General features: G+C 41.6%; 1 protein-coding gene across 2 annotated transcripts in view; it reads left to right on the top strand.

The window, feature by feature from the left end:
* Nucleotides 1–5,331: 5,331 nt before the first annotated feature.
* Nucleotides 5,332–16,675, top strand: part of LOC144690331 (solute carrier family 2, facilitated glucose transporter member 1) — a 28,313-nt gene continuing 16,969 nt past the window's right edge. The window contains exons 1-2 of one of the 2 annotated variants that reach the window (XM_078557683.1): nt 5,332–5,418; nt 13,251–13,346. In XM_078557683.1, coding sequence (XP_078413809.1) covers nt 5,347–5,418; nt 13,251–13,346 — 168 coding nt within the window. In that variant the 5' untranslated portion in view covers nt 5,332–5,346. Of the gene's footprint in view, nt 5,419–12,751; nt 12,774–13,250; nt 13,347–16,675 lie in introns of those variants that run through there. The other variant, XM_078557684.1, reaches the window with a different exon arrangement.

Below are 16,675 nucleotides of genomic sequence, written 5' to 3'. Positions count from 1 at the left end.
AAGCACCTCTTCTGCGTTGTGTGATTCTGTGAACTCCCGAGGTGAGGTGAGAATGACTGCCCTTGACATCAAGGCCACATTTGACAGAGTGTGGCATCAAGGAGACCTAGCAAAACTGGAGTCAATGGGAATCAGGGGGAAAACTCTCCATTGGTTGAAGTGATACCTAGCACAAAGGAAGATGGTTGTGGTTGTTGGAGGTGAATCATCCCAGTCCTTGGACATCACTGCAGGAGTTCCTCAGGCTAGTGTCCTCGGCCCAACCATCTTCAGCTGCTTCATCAATGACCTTCCTTCCATCATAAGGTCAGAAGTGGAGAGGTTTGCTGATGATTGCACAATGTTCAGCATCATTCGTGACTCCTCAGATACTGAAGTAGTCCATGTCCAAATGCAGCAAGACCTGGACAATATCCAGGCTTGGGCTGACAAGTGGCAAGTAATGTTCCCACCACACAAGTGCCAGGCAATGACCATCTCCAACTAGAGAGAATCCAACCATCACCCCTTGACATTCATTGGCATTACCATCACTGAATCCCCCACTATCAACATCCTGGGGGTTACCATTGACCAGAAACTGATCTGGGCTAGCCATATAAACACTGTGGCTACAAGAGCAGGTCAGAGGCTTGGAATCCTGCAGTGAGTAACTCACCTCCTGACTCCCCAAAGCCTATCCACCATCTACAAGGCACAAGTCAGGAGTGTGATGGAATACTCCCCACTTGCCTGGATGAGTGCAGCTCCCACAACACAAGAAGCTTGACACCATCCAGGACAAAGCAACCCGTTTGATTGGCACCACATCCACAATCATTCACTCCCTCCACCACCGACACACAGTGTGTCCCATCTAGTGGCTTTTACAAACAATAATTTGAGACAAAATTGACAGTCACTTGAGCAAACGTGGGTTTTTAAGGAAAGAGAGCACAAGTTTGTTCAGGGAATGTCATGTTTCACTAAAGTGCTGGAGATTTTTTTGAAGAGGGTACAGGAAGGGTTGGTGAGGGTAATGCTGTTGATGTGGTATACATTCACTTCCAAGAGGTGTTTGACACAGTGCCACACAACATTGAGATGTCTCAGATAGAAGCAAAATACTGCAGATGCTGGAAACCTGAAATAAAAACAGGAAATGCTGGAAAAGCTCAGCAGGTCTGACAGTCTCTGTGGAGAGAGAAACAGTTAACGTTTCGAGTCCATGTGACTCCTCAGCTCTCTCCACAGATGCTGCCAGACCTGCTGAGCTTTTCCAGCACTTTCTTATATATATTTTATATTTATATATATTGAGATGTCTCATCCCAGTCCTGGTGCACGATTCATAAAAAAAAAACACAAAGTTAAAACACATCAATATACAGGAAAAAAGTTATAAACAAAAAAGTTCTGGCGCCTGGTTTACACTCGGGAAGTTTCCAGACTGTCCAGTTACAAAAGGACTTTTTCAGTCTGAATCCAGCCTGAGGGAGAGTCTGTGGGGCCAAAGCTGGGGGGAGTGGGTCTCCCTGCAATCACACATTCCAGTCGATCCAGTTCCTGGTCAGGGTTTTACTGTTGGAGAAACGTGTTGTGCAGTAACTCTTAACATCTCAGACTGACTCGAGAAATGTTCCTTGTAACTTTGGGAAGTGTAAACGGAGGCCAGTGGAAGATTGGTCTGAATGCAGCGCTGGGTGCCGGTCAGCCCCTGTTTGCCAGCTCTGGTGGTGGGGGAGGGAGGGAGGGAGGGAGAACAGTGCCAACGCTACAGCCAAGTTTGGCTCGGTCTGTGCTCAGCAAATCGGAATGTGGCAAGCCCATCACACACCTCTCCCAACGTCATTCATTGATATCCAATCCCATTCAAATCACTGACACACAAAGAGCAAGTTCGTTCCCTTCCCAGGTTGCCTGAGCCATTGCAGGACAGAGGGAGCAAACCGGGGACTGTTTCCTACCTTAGTGCAGACATTACACCCACAGCAAAACATTATTTTTTTTGTTGTTGTTGCGAGGACTTTTTGTTTTGATCGCAGAAGGATTTGAAGCTTCGAGTCACACATTTCCATCATCCAAAGCCGGCGTGTTGAAAACCCGCCGCAATCAGAGGGAGTCGCTGACTGTGTGACAGCAGGATGGCCACAGAAAAGGTAAGGTTTACACCAGTGACCCTGTAAACCCCGAGCAGTGGACAGAAAGGATCCAGGAGCCCGCCTTTGCTTCTCAGACTTAAAAAGAAGCTTAAAAGTCGCGATTGTGTAATGCAGAAGGACATGGGACTTATTTAAAAAAGGCGGCGAGCAGTGGGTTTCCTCTTGGAAGTTTCTTTGTGCGTTCGAGTAGCTGCAGTTTTGTAGTTAGAGCGAAGGACAAGGGGAAGGTAGAGGCTTCACTTGTCCCCCACACCCCCCCTTAAACCAGTGTATATGTCACCCCTCTTCTATTTCCCCTTAGTTCTGATGAAGAGTCATACAGACTCGAAATGTTAACCGTGTCCCTCTCCCCAGATGCTGTCAAGAGTTTTTCCAGCTGCTTTTATTTTTGTTTTTGTTTTGGATTTCCAGCGTCCGCAGTTTTTGTTTTTTGCCTTTATATTTATATGAAGGTAGAGGCTGCCCTGGATTCAATGGGATCCCGTGAAGGGCACAGCGATTGTACCTTCCAGTGAGTGGGAGAGAGCGGGACATGTAAATATTACACAAGAGGCTGTGGGAGGAGAAGGAAATACACAAAGAGCAATTGTCCCGGGTCAAAGACCATGTTACCAAAACAATGAGTAAAACAAAGGCGTGTTTTAATGATGCAAAACCAATGGACATTTTAAAAAATTAATTCACAGCATCAGGAAGACTAATAATATCCAGATCAGTGAAAGTGTTATTTCTAAGAGAAGTTTTGAACCCTTAATGTCTTCTCGAGTTCCCAAGAATGTCTGGCAGTGCTGGGGGGGGTGAAGGGTGGAGTGAGGTTCTCTCCCCAGATGTAAAAACTGGTTATGAAAAGAGAAAATGCTGGAAAAACTCAGCAGGTCTAACAGCATCTGTGGAAAAGAGAGAGTTAACGTTTCGAGCCCCTATGGCTGCTTCAGAGTCTGTTATATTGATTCTAAAGCGGGACAGGGAGTCACTCCCTAAGGGCCATCAGAGCTGAGGAGGTTATTTTACAGACTGAGGGCAAATAATCAGTGCTCAAAACAGAAAATGCTGCAAAAAACTCAGCAGGCCAGGCAGCATCTGTGGAGAGAGAAACAAAGAGTTAATGTTTCCAGTCCGTGTGACTTCTCCCTCAGAGCAATAATCTGTTCTTTTTATTTTAAATAGGTTATTCTCACACGAATTGAAAAGCAACACAAAGGTGGTAGATATTTGTGTGTGAATTTCGATCGGGATTTAAATTCTAGCACATCAAAATTTTAACAAGAACGGAACTGGTGAACTGTATATCACGCATATATATATATATATATAAAAGCTCTATAAGCAGAGATCAGTCTGATTGGGAAAATGACTCCAGTTAATCTACAACACGATCAGATGTCAAGTCAGTTCAAAAGCTAGTTGTATTAATTAAAAAAAAACAGTTATATATTTAAAAATAATTTGCTGAATCATGGTAATTATTAAATCAGCTCCTTATCCTCTGTATATATCACCGCCACTCCCCAGGATCATCACCAACTAGAAAAGCTGGTCAGTAACTCCCAGCAAACTCCCAAAAGAATATAGTTCCTGGGCAAAAAAAAAACACTGTTTAACATCGTGGACGACTTTTTTCTGCTTCATTTCAGAAGCTGTGTTGTAATGGGCGTTCGCTTTTAACAGAAAAGTTTATTGGTTTTATTACACGGAGAAGCTGAGAAGTGACGGTGAATCTGCACCATTGAAGTTGAGGTTAAGTCCCGGGATTCACTGCTCCCCTGATAGCGTCTCACACATTTCGATGCTAATCGATAACATTTTAAACTCCATGGAAAGGTGTGTCGTTTTGAATTTTGGTGGACCGTCAGGATGTAGCTGTTTTAATTCATCTTGGTCTGTGAGATGGGATAGTTCTGTAGTTACTAGTTGGTTACCAGGTAAAACTGCAGGAAGAGTGCAGACTGTGTACGTGAGCTTGTGAGCGTAGACCTCCCATCTCTGCTGTTAGCTCTCAAATATCTTGCCGGTGAAATATGCAGTTTTATGTTAGATTTCATGAACCTGTAACTTTTCGGTTCCCTCTGTAATAGTTAACACTTTTATAACCTCACCATTCTCAAATCTGTTTGCCATTTATAGCTCAAATTCTAGTGTGTGTACAAGCCCAGTTGTACATTAAGCAAATATGCCGAACTATTGAAAAATTATTCCGGTTATTGATTTTCAAGACATCCATTGTGTTTATCACAAGAAACATTGACAGATTAAGCTTTAATTTAAAATGATTTTAATCATTTCCAACATTTATTTTTCTTATCTTGAGCAAGCAGAGCTGAGACAGCAATTACTGGGTTAGATGAACGAGAAGTGTGGTCGTTAAATCATGTGAAAGGAATAAAACAGCTTAAGTGCTTTCAGGGATCTGTTGCTGTAGCAACAATGAATATCATAAATTCTTAATCAGCAAAATCTACATCCAGTGAATCAACTAGAACAGCAAAAACCTGCTTTCCTTCACTCAACTGAAATAATACAGCTAGACCTTGTTATAAAGGCATTAAACCGTTAAAAATTATTAGATCTATTTCCTGATGAGTATCAGCATTTGAGTGTAATACCAATTAAATATATTTGGATTCAACATCTCATGTACAAGGTCTGGGCTCAGCTCTGCCCTTTTGTACCACCAGTCAGTGCTGTGTGTAATGTTAGCAGTCTGATTCAGAAACCTTGCATAAACCCTGCTACTCAGCTAATATTCACAATGAATTTTTAAAATATATCCTTCGGCATTCCTTAAATATTGCAATAAAATGGTTGCACTTTTAAACAGATCTACCTTGAAGACTTTTCTAGATGCACCAAGGCCGAACAGTTCATAGAACTATAATCAAAATAGCACAACGCGAAAAATCAATCATTATGTACCCCAAATTTAGCCTGTCCAGCTTTAAAGGATTTGTACTGCTTAAGGTAAAGACACACAGCGGACCTGTGCACACACTGGAGTTTTAAATCATGAGTTGCAAAAGGATTTGAAAATAGGAAAGTGCCAACAAAGACAGCGAGGACTGAAAAGTTACATGTTCCTGAAAAGTAACATGAAAATGCGTGTTAGTTTGCCAGGATGGTACTTGGGCTGACGACAGAGGACATAGAGAAATCTATACTGACTCGCTCATGTACACTGGGCTGATGCTGATACTTGCTGCATCACCAGATGCAGCCATCATCCAGTCACATGGAACTAGAAGTTGGAGGTTCTTTTGCCAGGCTGCACTTGCCACTAGAGGTAATAGAGTTGGTGCTTGAGAGGATAGAATATAGTATACAAAAACAAAAATTGCTGGAAAGACTCAGCAGGTCTGACAGCATCTGTGGAAAGAAAGAGTTAACTTTTTGAGTCCAGATGACTCTTCTTCAATTCGAAGAAGAGTCATACGGACTCGAAACATTAACTCTGTCTTTCTCTCCACAGATGCTGTCAGACCTGCTGAGTCTTTCCAGCAATTTTTTGTTTTTGTTTCAGATTTCCAACATCCGCAATATTTTGCTTTTAGAATATAATATAGTTCTGATTCTCCAGCCCACATTTGTGTGGTTCAGTGGGTCGTACTTTTGACCCATGAGGTAAAAAGTTGTGAGTTCCTGACCCACTCTAAAGACGTGAGCCCATATTTCAGACCAACATTCCAGTGCAATACCAAAGGAATGCCAACTTTCAGATGAGTTGTTAAACTAGGCTCTTGCTGAGCTCTACGGTGGATATAAAAGATCCCATGGCACTATTTTAAAGAAAAGCAGGGGACTTATCCCCAGTGTCCTGGCCAATATTTATAAGACCATAAGACATAGGAGCAGAAATTAGGCCATTCGGCCCATCGAATCTGCTCCGCCATTCAGTCATGTCTGATAAGTTTCTCAACCCCATTCTCCCACCTTCTCCCCGTAACCTTTGATCCCCATACCAATCAAGAACCTATCTATCTCGGTCTTAAATACACTCAATGACGTGGCCTCCACAGCCTTCTGTGGCAATTATCCCTCAATTAACATCAAAGAAACAGATCACCTGATCATTATCACATTGCTGTTTTTAGGATCTTGCTGTGTGCAAATTGGCTGCTGTGTTTCCTACATGACAGCAGTGAGCACACTTCAAGCACTACATTGTTGGCTGTAAAGTGCTTTGGGATGTCCCAAGTTAGGAAAATGTGTTAAACAAATCCAAGTTTTCTTTTACTGAGTCACAAAATAATCCGTCTGGATCATCAGAAAAGTGGTTACATAGGAGAAGAGACTAACTTAAGCGTTTGTCACGGGACACCCCCTGCAAAGATCCCGCAGCTTTCTACAATTACAGCTGTGAAGCAGTTTGCTGCCTGTATAATGCAATTTGTCATAAAAGGTGTTGGAGGTCTGAGTGACTCGGAGCAATATCAGATTACTTGCTGCAGGGCAATCACTTGACTTACTCACATGCAGGGCACTGTCAAGGTTAAAAGGACAAGATAAATCAGCAGGCACTGATTATGATACATTTGGGGACTGTGGTGGTGATCTTTATTTGGAATGGTGACTTGATGCAGTATTAAATGATTCTGGAGAGGGAAATTATATACTCAGTGCTCCCAGTCGGTGATGCAGCAATAAACAACCTGCACTGGGCGGGGGTGGATCTTAATTGCCAGAGGGTTTCCAATAGGAAATTGCTGGTTTCAGTGATGTCATGGAGATTTTAACTGCTGGGTCTATTAACATGGGGTGAGGTGGAAACAGCAGTCGGCCTCTGCAATAACTGGTGGACAGTGGCAGTCTGCTGGTGCAGACTAGGGGAAGAGGGTTCCAGTGAGGGTCCTTCAGTAGGGAGTGGGGGGAGGAAGCTGTGTGTCTGTGATAGGGGAAACATAAACCTTCCTTGTGGGGCCCACCTGAATACACCCGAACCTCTTGGCCCCCTTAAAAAGGAGAGTGGGAAAAATTTACCTGGATAAGGCCCGTCCAGCTCTCCGATTCCCACTCTGCTGGCCTTCACCTGGAGGGAGAGTCAGGCCAAATTCCTCACTCGGGCTGGAGTTAAAATTACTTTTGGGGTACAATGATGTCATCTGATCCTGATTAGCATTAAGTGGATTAGTGAACCCGTCAGTTTTGATTGGCTGGCTTAGCTTAAAAAGGTCAGTTAAAGCTGTAAATGTCACAGTCCAGACAGCTTCTCAGTGAGCGAGTGAACCTGGTTATTTTAGGTGCTCATGGGCATAGTTGCTGCCAGGAAGGTGGGGGTCAAAATCCAACCTCTTCAACCCTGCCCCTTCAAATTCTTCAAAATATATATTTTTAAAAATTGGATTGCAGAAGCCCTCATCATTTCTACCAACACCCAGAGTTTATACTGTTTGATACATTAGGTAACAGACCCAATTAAAACTTAGTCTGCAAGTTTGTTACTCAGGATCGTACATGTGTTTAACACACGCAGAAGGTGAGAGTCAGTACCCCAGTGCTGGGCTCCGGAACTCGAATTCAAGGACTAGAAGTAGAGTTTAAGCTTAGCTATTTGTATGTGGAACTCTGACTGCGTTTAAGACAGTAATACTGTACAGTGGGATTAACAAATGGAACATTATTTACATTGTGAACATAGTTTATGAAAAGCTGAATGTAAATGGAGACTCCTGACCTTTTGTATGCTGTGTTTATTTTTCTCCCTGCTCCTCCCCATAATTAAGATTATAATTACGCAATTCCATTGGTTAAACAGAGGGAATCTGGCTCCACGAGTAAAGGGTTAACTGAAAACATGACAGCAGCTAAGGGATGGAGATTCTTGTCTATTTGTTCATGGGATGTGGGCTTCGTTGGCTGGGCCAGCATTTATATTGCCCATCCCTAGTTGCCCTTGAGAAGGTGGTGGTGAGCTGCCTTCTTGAACTGCTGCAGTCCCTGTGGTGTAGGTACACCCACAGTGCTGTTAGGGAGGGAGTCCCAGGATTTTGACCCAGTGACAGTGAAGGAACGGCGATACATTTCCAAGTCAGGATGGTGAGTGACTTGGAGGGGAACTTCCCAGGTGGTGGTGTTCCCATCTATCTGCTGCCCTTGTCCTTCTAGATGGTAGTGGTCGTGTTTTTGGAAGGTGCTGTCAAAGGAAAGTTTCTTCAGATGGTACACACTGCTGCCACTGTGTGACAGTGGTGGAGGATATGAATGTTTAAGGTGGTGGATGGGGTGCTGATCAAGCGGCTGTTTTGTCCTGGATGATGTTGAGCTTCTTGAGTGTTGTGAGTTTCCAGTGTAGGCCTTGTGAGGTCAGGCCAAACATCAGCCATAGCGCAAACAATGTTAAATCACTTTTGGAATGTCCAATAGAGAGGTCAGTACGACAATTCAGGTTGATTATTGATGTTCCACTGGGATTCCATTCACAACCATGGCTGGCTGTCCACTTGGACATAATTAACACCTCCTGCCAGTTCCGTTGGGTGCACATATACAACAACAACTTATATTTATGTAGCACCTTTAACATAATAAAATGTGCCAAGGCACTTCACTGGAGCGTTAAAAGGCCACGTTAAAAGGAGGCACCGGACCTCCTAAGGACATATTAGTCCAAATGACCAAAGCGTGGTCAAGGAGGAAAGTTTTAAGGAACATCTTAATGGAGGAGAGTGAGGTAGAGATGGGAAGGTTTAGGGAGGGAATTCCAAAACTCATGGCCTGGGAAACTGAAGGCACAGCCACCAATGTTGGTGTAATCAAAATATATAATATATAAATATATATAAGATGAAATGGAGACCGTACAGTAATGTGACCAATCCTGGGGGATGTATGGATTTGGAAAATTTAAGAACAGCTTTTAGGCTGTAGGATGTAGTATTTATATTTACTTTTAAAGATCTTTTTCAGCTCCAGCTCTGTTTATACATGTGGAAATACATTCAGAAAAAGTGTAATGATTTTTAAAAGGCACCGTCATTGAGATGTTGGGGGAGGAAGAGACTGCACATCTACATGTCATTTTTATCATATTGCCATCATAAACAAGCAATAAGGATGTAAAAAATATTTAAAAGCAAATAATGTCATTGGGTTGGATATTGTGACTAAATGAAAAGTATTCCCCTATGATGTCAGTGCTTATTTCATGGTCAGCTATAGTGGAGGTCTTCTGAATCATTTGGAATTATAACTTCATACTAACACAGAGGGAACAAGAACTTTGAACAGAATGTTTTTGCCTAAGCTTTAGAATTCCCTCCCTAAATCCCTCTGTTTCTCTCTCCATCTTTATATACACTCCTTAAAACCTACCTCCTTCATCAAGCTTTTGGTTGCCTGTCATAATATCACCTTATGTGGGTCGCTGTTAATTTACTGGTCAGGCCATCAATGTAAAATTGCAGTCAGATCCCAAAGCTGTTATCAGGGCCGGTCAAGTGTATCTGTAAAAATCTTCGCTGGATCTGGAACTAAACCCTAACACTAACCCCTGTATCTGCTCCCAGCACAGTTAAATGTACTACCCCACAACAACAATCATTTGCATTTACATCAAAACAAAAACAGAATTACCTGGAAAAACTCAGCAGGTCTGGCAGCATCGGTGGAGAAGAAAAGAGTTGACGTTTCGAGTCCTCATGACCCTGTTGAAGGGTCATGAGGACTTGAAACGTCAACTCTTTTCTTCTCCGCCGATGCTGCCAGACCTGCTGAGTTTTTCCAGGTAATTCTGTTTTTGTTTTGGATTTCCAGCATCCGCAGTAGTTTTTTGTTTTTATATTTGCATTTATATAGTGCCTTTAACATGGTTAAGATTTTCCAAGGTGCTTCATAGGAAGGGTAGACAAAATTTGACACCGAGCCACATAAAGAGATATCAGGATCAGTGGCCAAAAGCTTGGTCAAAGAGATAAGTTTTGAGGAACCTTTTAAAAAGAAGAGAGGGATGCACAGATTTTCGGGAGGGAATTCCAGAGCCTATGGCTCAGACATCACGCAATAAAACTCTTACTTTCTCTTCCCCTTGAATAGAGTTCTCTATTTTGTGCTTTCCTCAATTTTGTCTCTGAATGGGTTTTCTCTTTCACCCCTGAACAAAACATCTCTCCACCCCCCAACCCTGGCTCCTTCACAATCTCTGCCTCTCTCTCTCCTTCAAGAAGATTTATTTGCTCTCCCCTCACCCACGTCAAAGGGACTAACCCCACCCCTGCTGCTTCAGATGGGACCTCTCCTTGCCCCTCCTAACTAAGCCTGGGTGTTTACCTGTTAACCTGCCCCCAGACAAACAAAATCAGGAGTTCACTCATGAGAGATGGACTCCTGTGCGTGGGCAGGTCAGGGCCACTGTTAGTTATGTAAATAAAGAACCATGTTACTTTTTAACCCTGTGTTAGGGCCACAGCTGCATGGTGGTTACTGGAAACTGTAATCCAGATTAGAGATGGACGGCTTTGTATTTGTTTATTTACATGGGGGCTGGTCTATTGGCCTCCCTCTCATAGTGGGTATTCAGCTGGTTGTGGGAGAGGAAGGGTTGTGAAAATTGGGGGAAAGGGTATACACAAGCGTCTGTGGCCAGTGGTTGGGGGTGGGGGGAAGGTGGGGTTTGATGGTGAGATTGCTGAGCAAACTTTACGGATAAGTTTGTTTGATAGTTGTGGAATTTTTGAATTGAGAGATATGTTGTGACGTGGGTGAGGATTGTCTGCATTCTCAAATGGTTTTTTTGTGGAATTTTGTTTTGGTGAATTGTGACTGAGGAGAAGATTGAAACTAGGGATAATTGGTGGATAACAGGAGAAAGTAATCAATCAGAAAAAGAAAGTACAGAGCCGGTGAAAATTATTAGAAACCTCTCTTGTCACCCTCTAGTGCCCCCAATTCCTCTTCCATGAGGAGAGGGCAGGAAATTGGAGTTGAGACCGAGATGAGATCAGCCATGATCGTATTGAATGGCGGGGCAGGCTCAAGGGGCTGAATTGCCTACTCCTGCTCCTAGTTCTTATGTTCCAAGTGAAACAATATCTGTACCCTTTCCAATTTAGTATACTGCACTCTGAAAATCTCTGTTCAGTCTGCAGTAATGACCCTGAGCTTCTGGCCACTTGCCACTTTAATTCTCTACCCCACTCCTACTCTGACCTTTCTGTCCTTGGCCTGCTACATTGTTCTTTGAGCTTGTGTTGAGCTTCATTGATACAGCATCTCGTCTTTTACTCAGCACTTTACAGACTTCAGGTTTTAATATTGAGTTTAGCAACTTTAAACCTCAAGCACTGTTCAATTTTCCTTCAAAGGGCAGGTGCTAGTGATGGACGACAGCTATACAAGCACAATTGCAGTACAGAGAGTGTGAGCTGGTGCTTGGGGTGGGGATATAGTCTTTTTTTTTGCAAAAATATACTTTATTCATAAAATATCTTCAACCACATTCCAAACCATTTCAAAAACACCATTTCAAGGGTACAATCCGGTTCAACTTTTACAAAATGTATCACCAGGTGCATCAGTACAAACAATATTACAATCATTTACAGCCTTTCATTTTGAGCTGTACAGCCCGAGGGGGTTTAAACAGTTCCCAGCCCCTCGGTGCGCTGTGGTAGAAAGGTCTTAGACAGCGACCTTTCCCCATTGTGCCTTTGCGGTGGCTGCCCCAAGCTTTAGTGCGTTCCTCAGCACGTAGTCCTGGACTTTGGATTGTGCCAGTCTGCAACACACGGTTGGGGACAACTCTTTGTGCTGGAAGACCAACAAGTTTCGGGCAGACCAAAGCGCGTCTTTCACCGAGTTGATGATCCTCCAGCTGCAGTGGGGATATAGTCACTAGGATGGTACACACACCTGGGGGGCTACTTGTCTTTCTTCTCACACAGTCCCAAGCCACAAAAACCTTCTCTTTGCCAGGTTTTCCATGCCATTTTCACCTCTTTTGTTTTTCTACTCACCACATTATCACCACATTTTGTCTAGCATCATCATTTCTTTGGTTATTCCTTCCCTCCTCCCATTGCAGATCTCTCACTTTTGTTCTTCCAGTGACTCTCTATTTGCTTAAAAAACTGTTCAGTTCTAGTTCCGATGAAAGGTCATTGACCTGAAATGTCAACTCAGTTTTCCCTCTTCTCTCTGCATCATCTGGTGAATGCATTCCTGCATTTTCAACTTTTCTTTCAGATATTTGCTTTTGTTTTGAAACTATTAGAGAGTGTTTTCTCTTGTACAAAATAGGGAGCTCCTTAATTTGATTCGAAGTTTCTGATCCCAGTTAAGCTTAAAAAAAAAAGGTTGGAATAAAGTAAAACCTTCATTAAAGTAAGGAAAGGCTTTAGTTAAAAGGAAGGGGTTTTACATTTTGACTTTGCTTATTGACGTTTTTGGGATGAGGGAGGGTGCACTTTAATTAATTGCGCAACTGTGCAAGTTTACTGAGTAGGGTTTACTCTTAATGTGTTTTTCAGTCAATTCAGTGCTTTGTGTTCCTCTGGAAGTAATTAAAGCTGCTTAATGTACACGTTAAAACAACGATCTTCAATTTTGAGAAATGCAGTGTTTACTGTACCCATTCTGAGAATTTTGCTGAGCTATAGTGAAGGGATTAAACATTGTGACCTGAGTCTGCAAAGCTAACATTTAATGGTAACAAAATGAATAATTGTTCTGCTAATGAACCAGAATAAAGATAAAAACAGAATTTTTGGCCAATAAAGCAGGAATGTGGGCAGTCGATTCAAAGTTGGGGTTTTACTCAGGATTAGTCGGCTGACTGGTGCTCTGGACTTCCTCCTTTAAGAATAACCCCGTTTTTAGAGGTATACTGAAAATGGGAGACATTTTTGTAAAATATAAAATGATTAATTGCTATAATGGCAATACATTTTCACTGAAACACATGGAAGACCATACCAGAAAAAAGAAAATAGAGATTGGAGGAATAGAACTCACAAATCAAACATCTGCATTTAATGAACAAATGAAAATTTGGCTCCAGGCCCTACCCTGAGACTCAGCATGTTCCCAACTTTTTCCAAGTGGAGTATCACTTGCATTCCAGGCCTGTGTTACATTGGTACACAAAGTACAGAATGTGATCTCTTTCTCTTTATTTTCTTTCAGAAAATTACTGCAAGGTTAATAATTGCAGTAAGTACAGCAGTGCTTGGGTCAGTACAGTTCGGGTACAACACAGGTGTCATCAATGCTCCCCAGAAGGTAAGATGCTCAGAACTGCTTCAAGTAAAAAAACATAATGTTAAGATCCGATTCGTTTTATAACAGAATTATGCGCTTTGTGGGAAAGATTGATTCACTTGGCATATATTATGATAATAAGTGTTAACCACATTATGTTAATAGGATTTGAATGGGAATTCTTCAGTCTTAATGTAGAGTAAAACAAAATTTTGGAAATGCAGCTTCTATATATCCTTATAAAAAGGTTTAATCCTGTAAATAATGTTGTATTAAATGTACCTGAACTTAATTATTCCGTTGTACATTCCTTCCCCAAACTAAAAGCTGACAACTCTTGCAAGGTGACAGTTCACAGTCCTTAATGACTGCTCAAGTTGCCATTCTTAAAGTGCGAGCCCAGGCAGTGACTGCCTTGGATTGACATTGTCCTGCCCCTTACCTAACATCCATTCACTTCTGCGCAGGGGTCAGTGAATAGTTATCTAGAACAGGAACATTGTCCCTTTTCTCCCCCTGCCTAACGCAGAACTGCACAAGCCAATCTTGGAGTTCTGATAAATATGTTCTCTGGGGTTAGGCTTTTCACTGCAGCTGAGATTGGTAGCTCCAGTGATGAGCAGTGTATTAGTGGTAATGAAAGACCTGGAAGGTGATGAATAGAAAGTACATTCTTCTTAGTAGAATTTCTCACCTTGGAGTTTCCAAGAAAGTTCTAATGAAACCAGTTGTAACATTTTTTTAAAATGTACTCAGAGTAGTCTGTGTTTAATTGTTTCTGTTATGACCTAGCTTCAGCTTGAAGCCATTGGAAATATAATATTTGGGAACTCAATAATTATTGGTTATATATAAATTCACCTGGTTTGTAAATGTAACACTTATTTCTTCCCTAAATAATTTTTCTGCTTAGTTGTTCCTTCCATCAGCAGAGCGGTAGATTGATATTTGAATCAAACAGGTGTCATGATGCACAAAGAACAGGGCCCCAGAATAAGTCAATGGGACATCATGTCATTAGCTGTGTCTGGAGATAAGCTGCTAAATCTTATCACTAATTAGTTTTTAACTTGGTTTCCAGCCTGCTTTTATGTCACCAATTCTTATTATCTCACTTATTTAAAGGGAAGGAAAATGCTAAATGCTTTGAAAGGTAAATTCATATTAAATACATTTCAGGCTTTTCATAACCTGCTAAAGTTGACGCCAGCATCTTGCATCTAACACAGCTGCTGTTCAACTGTGTTTCCATGATTTGAATATATTATTAGAATGCTGTCTCTGAAAATCAAGATTATTAGGTAAAACAGAGCCTTGCACTGAAACTTCAAGTCTTCAAATTCTGGCTGTAAGGCAGGAAGAATAACAGCTATCAGAAATCACCGGTCAATCATAAAAAGCAAAGTAAAAATCCGTGTTTATGTAACAAATTCCTTTGTTGCATCTAACTTGGCAGCAGCATCTCAGATTAGTACTGATCATGTGGTTGTTTTGGCCAGAACATCACTGCACATGTCCTGATGTTACAGGCAGTCATAACCTAGGGTAGAAACTACATAGACCGTAACTGCCCACTGGTGCTTTATTGACTCGGACAGTCAAACCTGTAGCAACAGAGAAGTGTACATATCAGTATATTTAAGTGTATAGATAAGTGTATATACCAGTATATATAAGAATATAGATAAGTGTATATATAAGTATAGACAAGTGTATAGATAAGTATAAATATCAGTATATATGTGTATACATAAGTGCAGATAAGTGTATACATCAGTATATATAAGTGTATATACATATGCGCATGTATCAGTATATATAAGTGTATGTATGTATATATAAGTGTATATATCAGTGGCTATAAGTGTACATATAAGTATAGGTAAGTGTATATATCAGCTCCAAGAGTTATCATATCAAGATGTACAGTGGACTATGGAGCACTGACATCAGTTACTGCAGGTGGCAGAATGGATCTCCACTATCAGACTTTCACCATAGAAATAGCATTCTCCAAAGAAAGTAAAAATGCCTTCAACTGTTGAATAACACTCTGACATCACCAATGCAGGATTATTTCCTGTAATTACACCGATCTTGCCCAATTATGGTCAGCTTTGAGCTACAAGCACATTGACCGGGTCAGCCCAAACTTGGATTTACATTAGAAGCCACGCTGTAAATAAGAGAGCCTTTTGTTCCACACACAGTATCGGGATAGGATTCAAATCCCTGCCCCATTCTTGAGAGCACAATGTGCCAACACATCCCTCACACATCCCCGTTAAAATCGGGACTCAGACTTTTCGGAAAACCTTGCTCGAGGAGCTCTTTTTGGATACAGTCATGTGAATGATTGATGGGGTCATCAGTTGTTATGTTCCAGTTTCCAGATGCTTTCACATAAAATACCCTGCACACCATCTTAGAACAGTTATAATACCCTGCACACCATCTTAGTACAGTTGTCAATCTGTTTAAAATAAATGAATAATTACCTACCCAAAGAGTGGCCACAGAAATGTTAAACAACTGTGGTAAGCAGTTAGTGAAGATAATTAGGTCCTTTTATTACTCCTGAAATACTGAAATCTGTAACTTGAGAGTGATATCATTAAGAACAAATTCAATGTTGTATAACTTAACGCAGAAACCCAAAACATTTATTTTTCAATTCTTTGTGTACTGGGAATGAATTATCTTTTTTCCTATAATGGGATGGGGGTGTCACTGGCAAAGCCAGCATTTGATCCCCATGCCTAAGTTCCCTTGAACTGAGTGGCTTGGCCATTTCAGAGTCAACCACATTGCTGTGGGTCTGGAGTCACATGTAGGTCAGACCAGGTAAGGACAGCAGATTTCCTTCCCTAAAGGGCATTAATGAACCAGGTGGATTTTTACAGCAATCAATGATACTTTCATGGTTACCATCACAGAGACAAGATTTATATTCCAGATTTATTAATTGAATTGAAATTCTGCCAAGGTGGGATTTGAACCCAGGCCCCTAAGAGTATTAGCCTGGGCCTCTGGATTACTACTTGCCCAGTAACATTACCACTACACCACCATCCCCCACTGTGATAGCAGTTAGGTTTTATAATTCACTTGTATATAAAAGCGGTTATGAGGATAAGGTGCAAGGGTCGATGCAGCCTGTTCAATGTTACAGAGTAAACGTTGTCTTTGACTGAAGGACTTTTCTAAAGAATGAAAACAGTTCAGTTTGCAGAAAGTTACCTGGAAACTGGAGGGAAAGATGCTCAAGCTCAAGTCCAACGACAGTGAATTAGGGCAGCTCATTTTAGATTCAAGGTCTGGTAACTAATCCACACAATTTCCTTCGGTGA

This window comes from Cetorhinus maximus, chromosome 15 (assembly GCF_964194155.1).
Source record: "Cetorhinus maximus chromosome 15, sCetMax3.hap1.1, whole genome shotgun sequence".
NCBI classification, from domain to species: Eukaryota; Metazoa; Chordata; class Chondrichthyes; order Lamniformes; family Cetorhinidae; genus Cetorhinus; species Cetorhinus maximus.
Note: the sequence above shows the minus strand (reverse complement) of the source record. Positions and strands in the feature narration are given on the sequence as shown.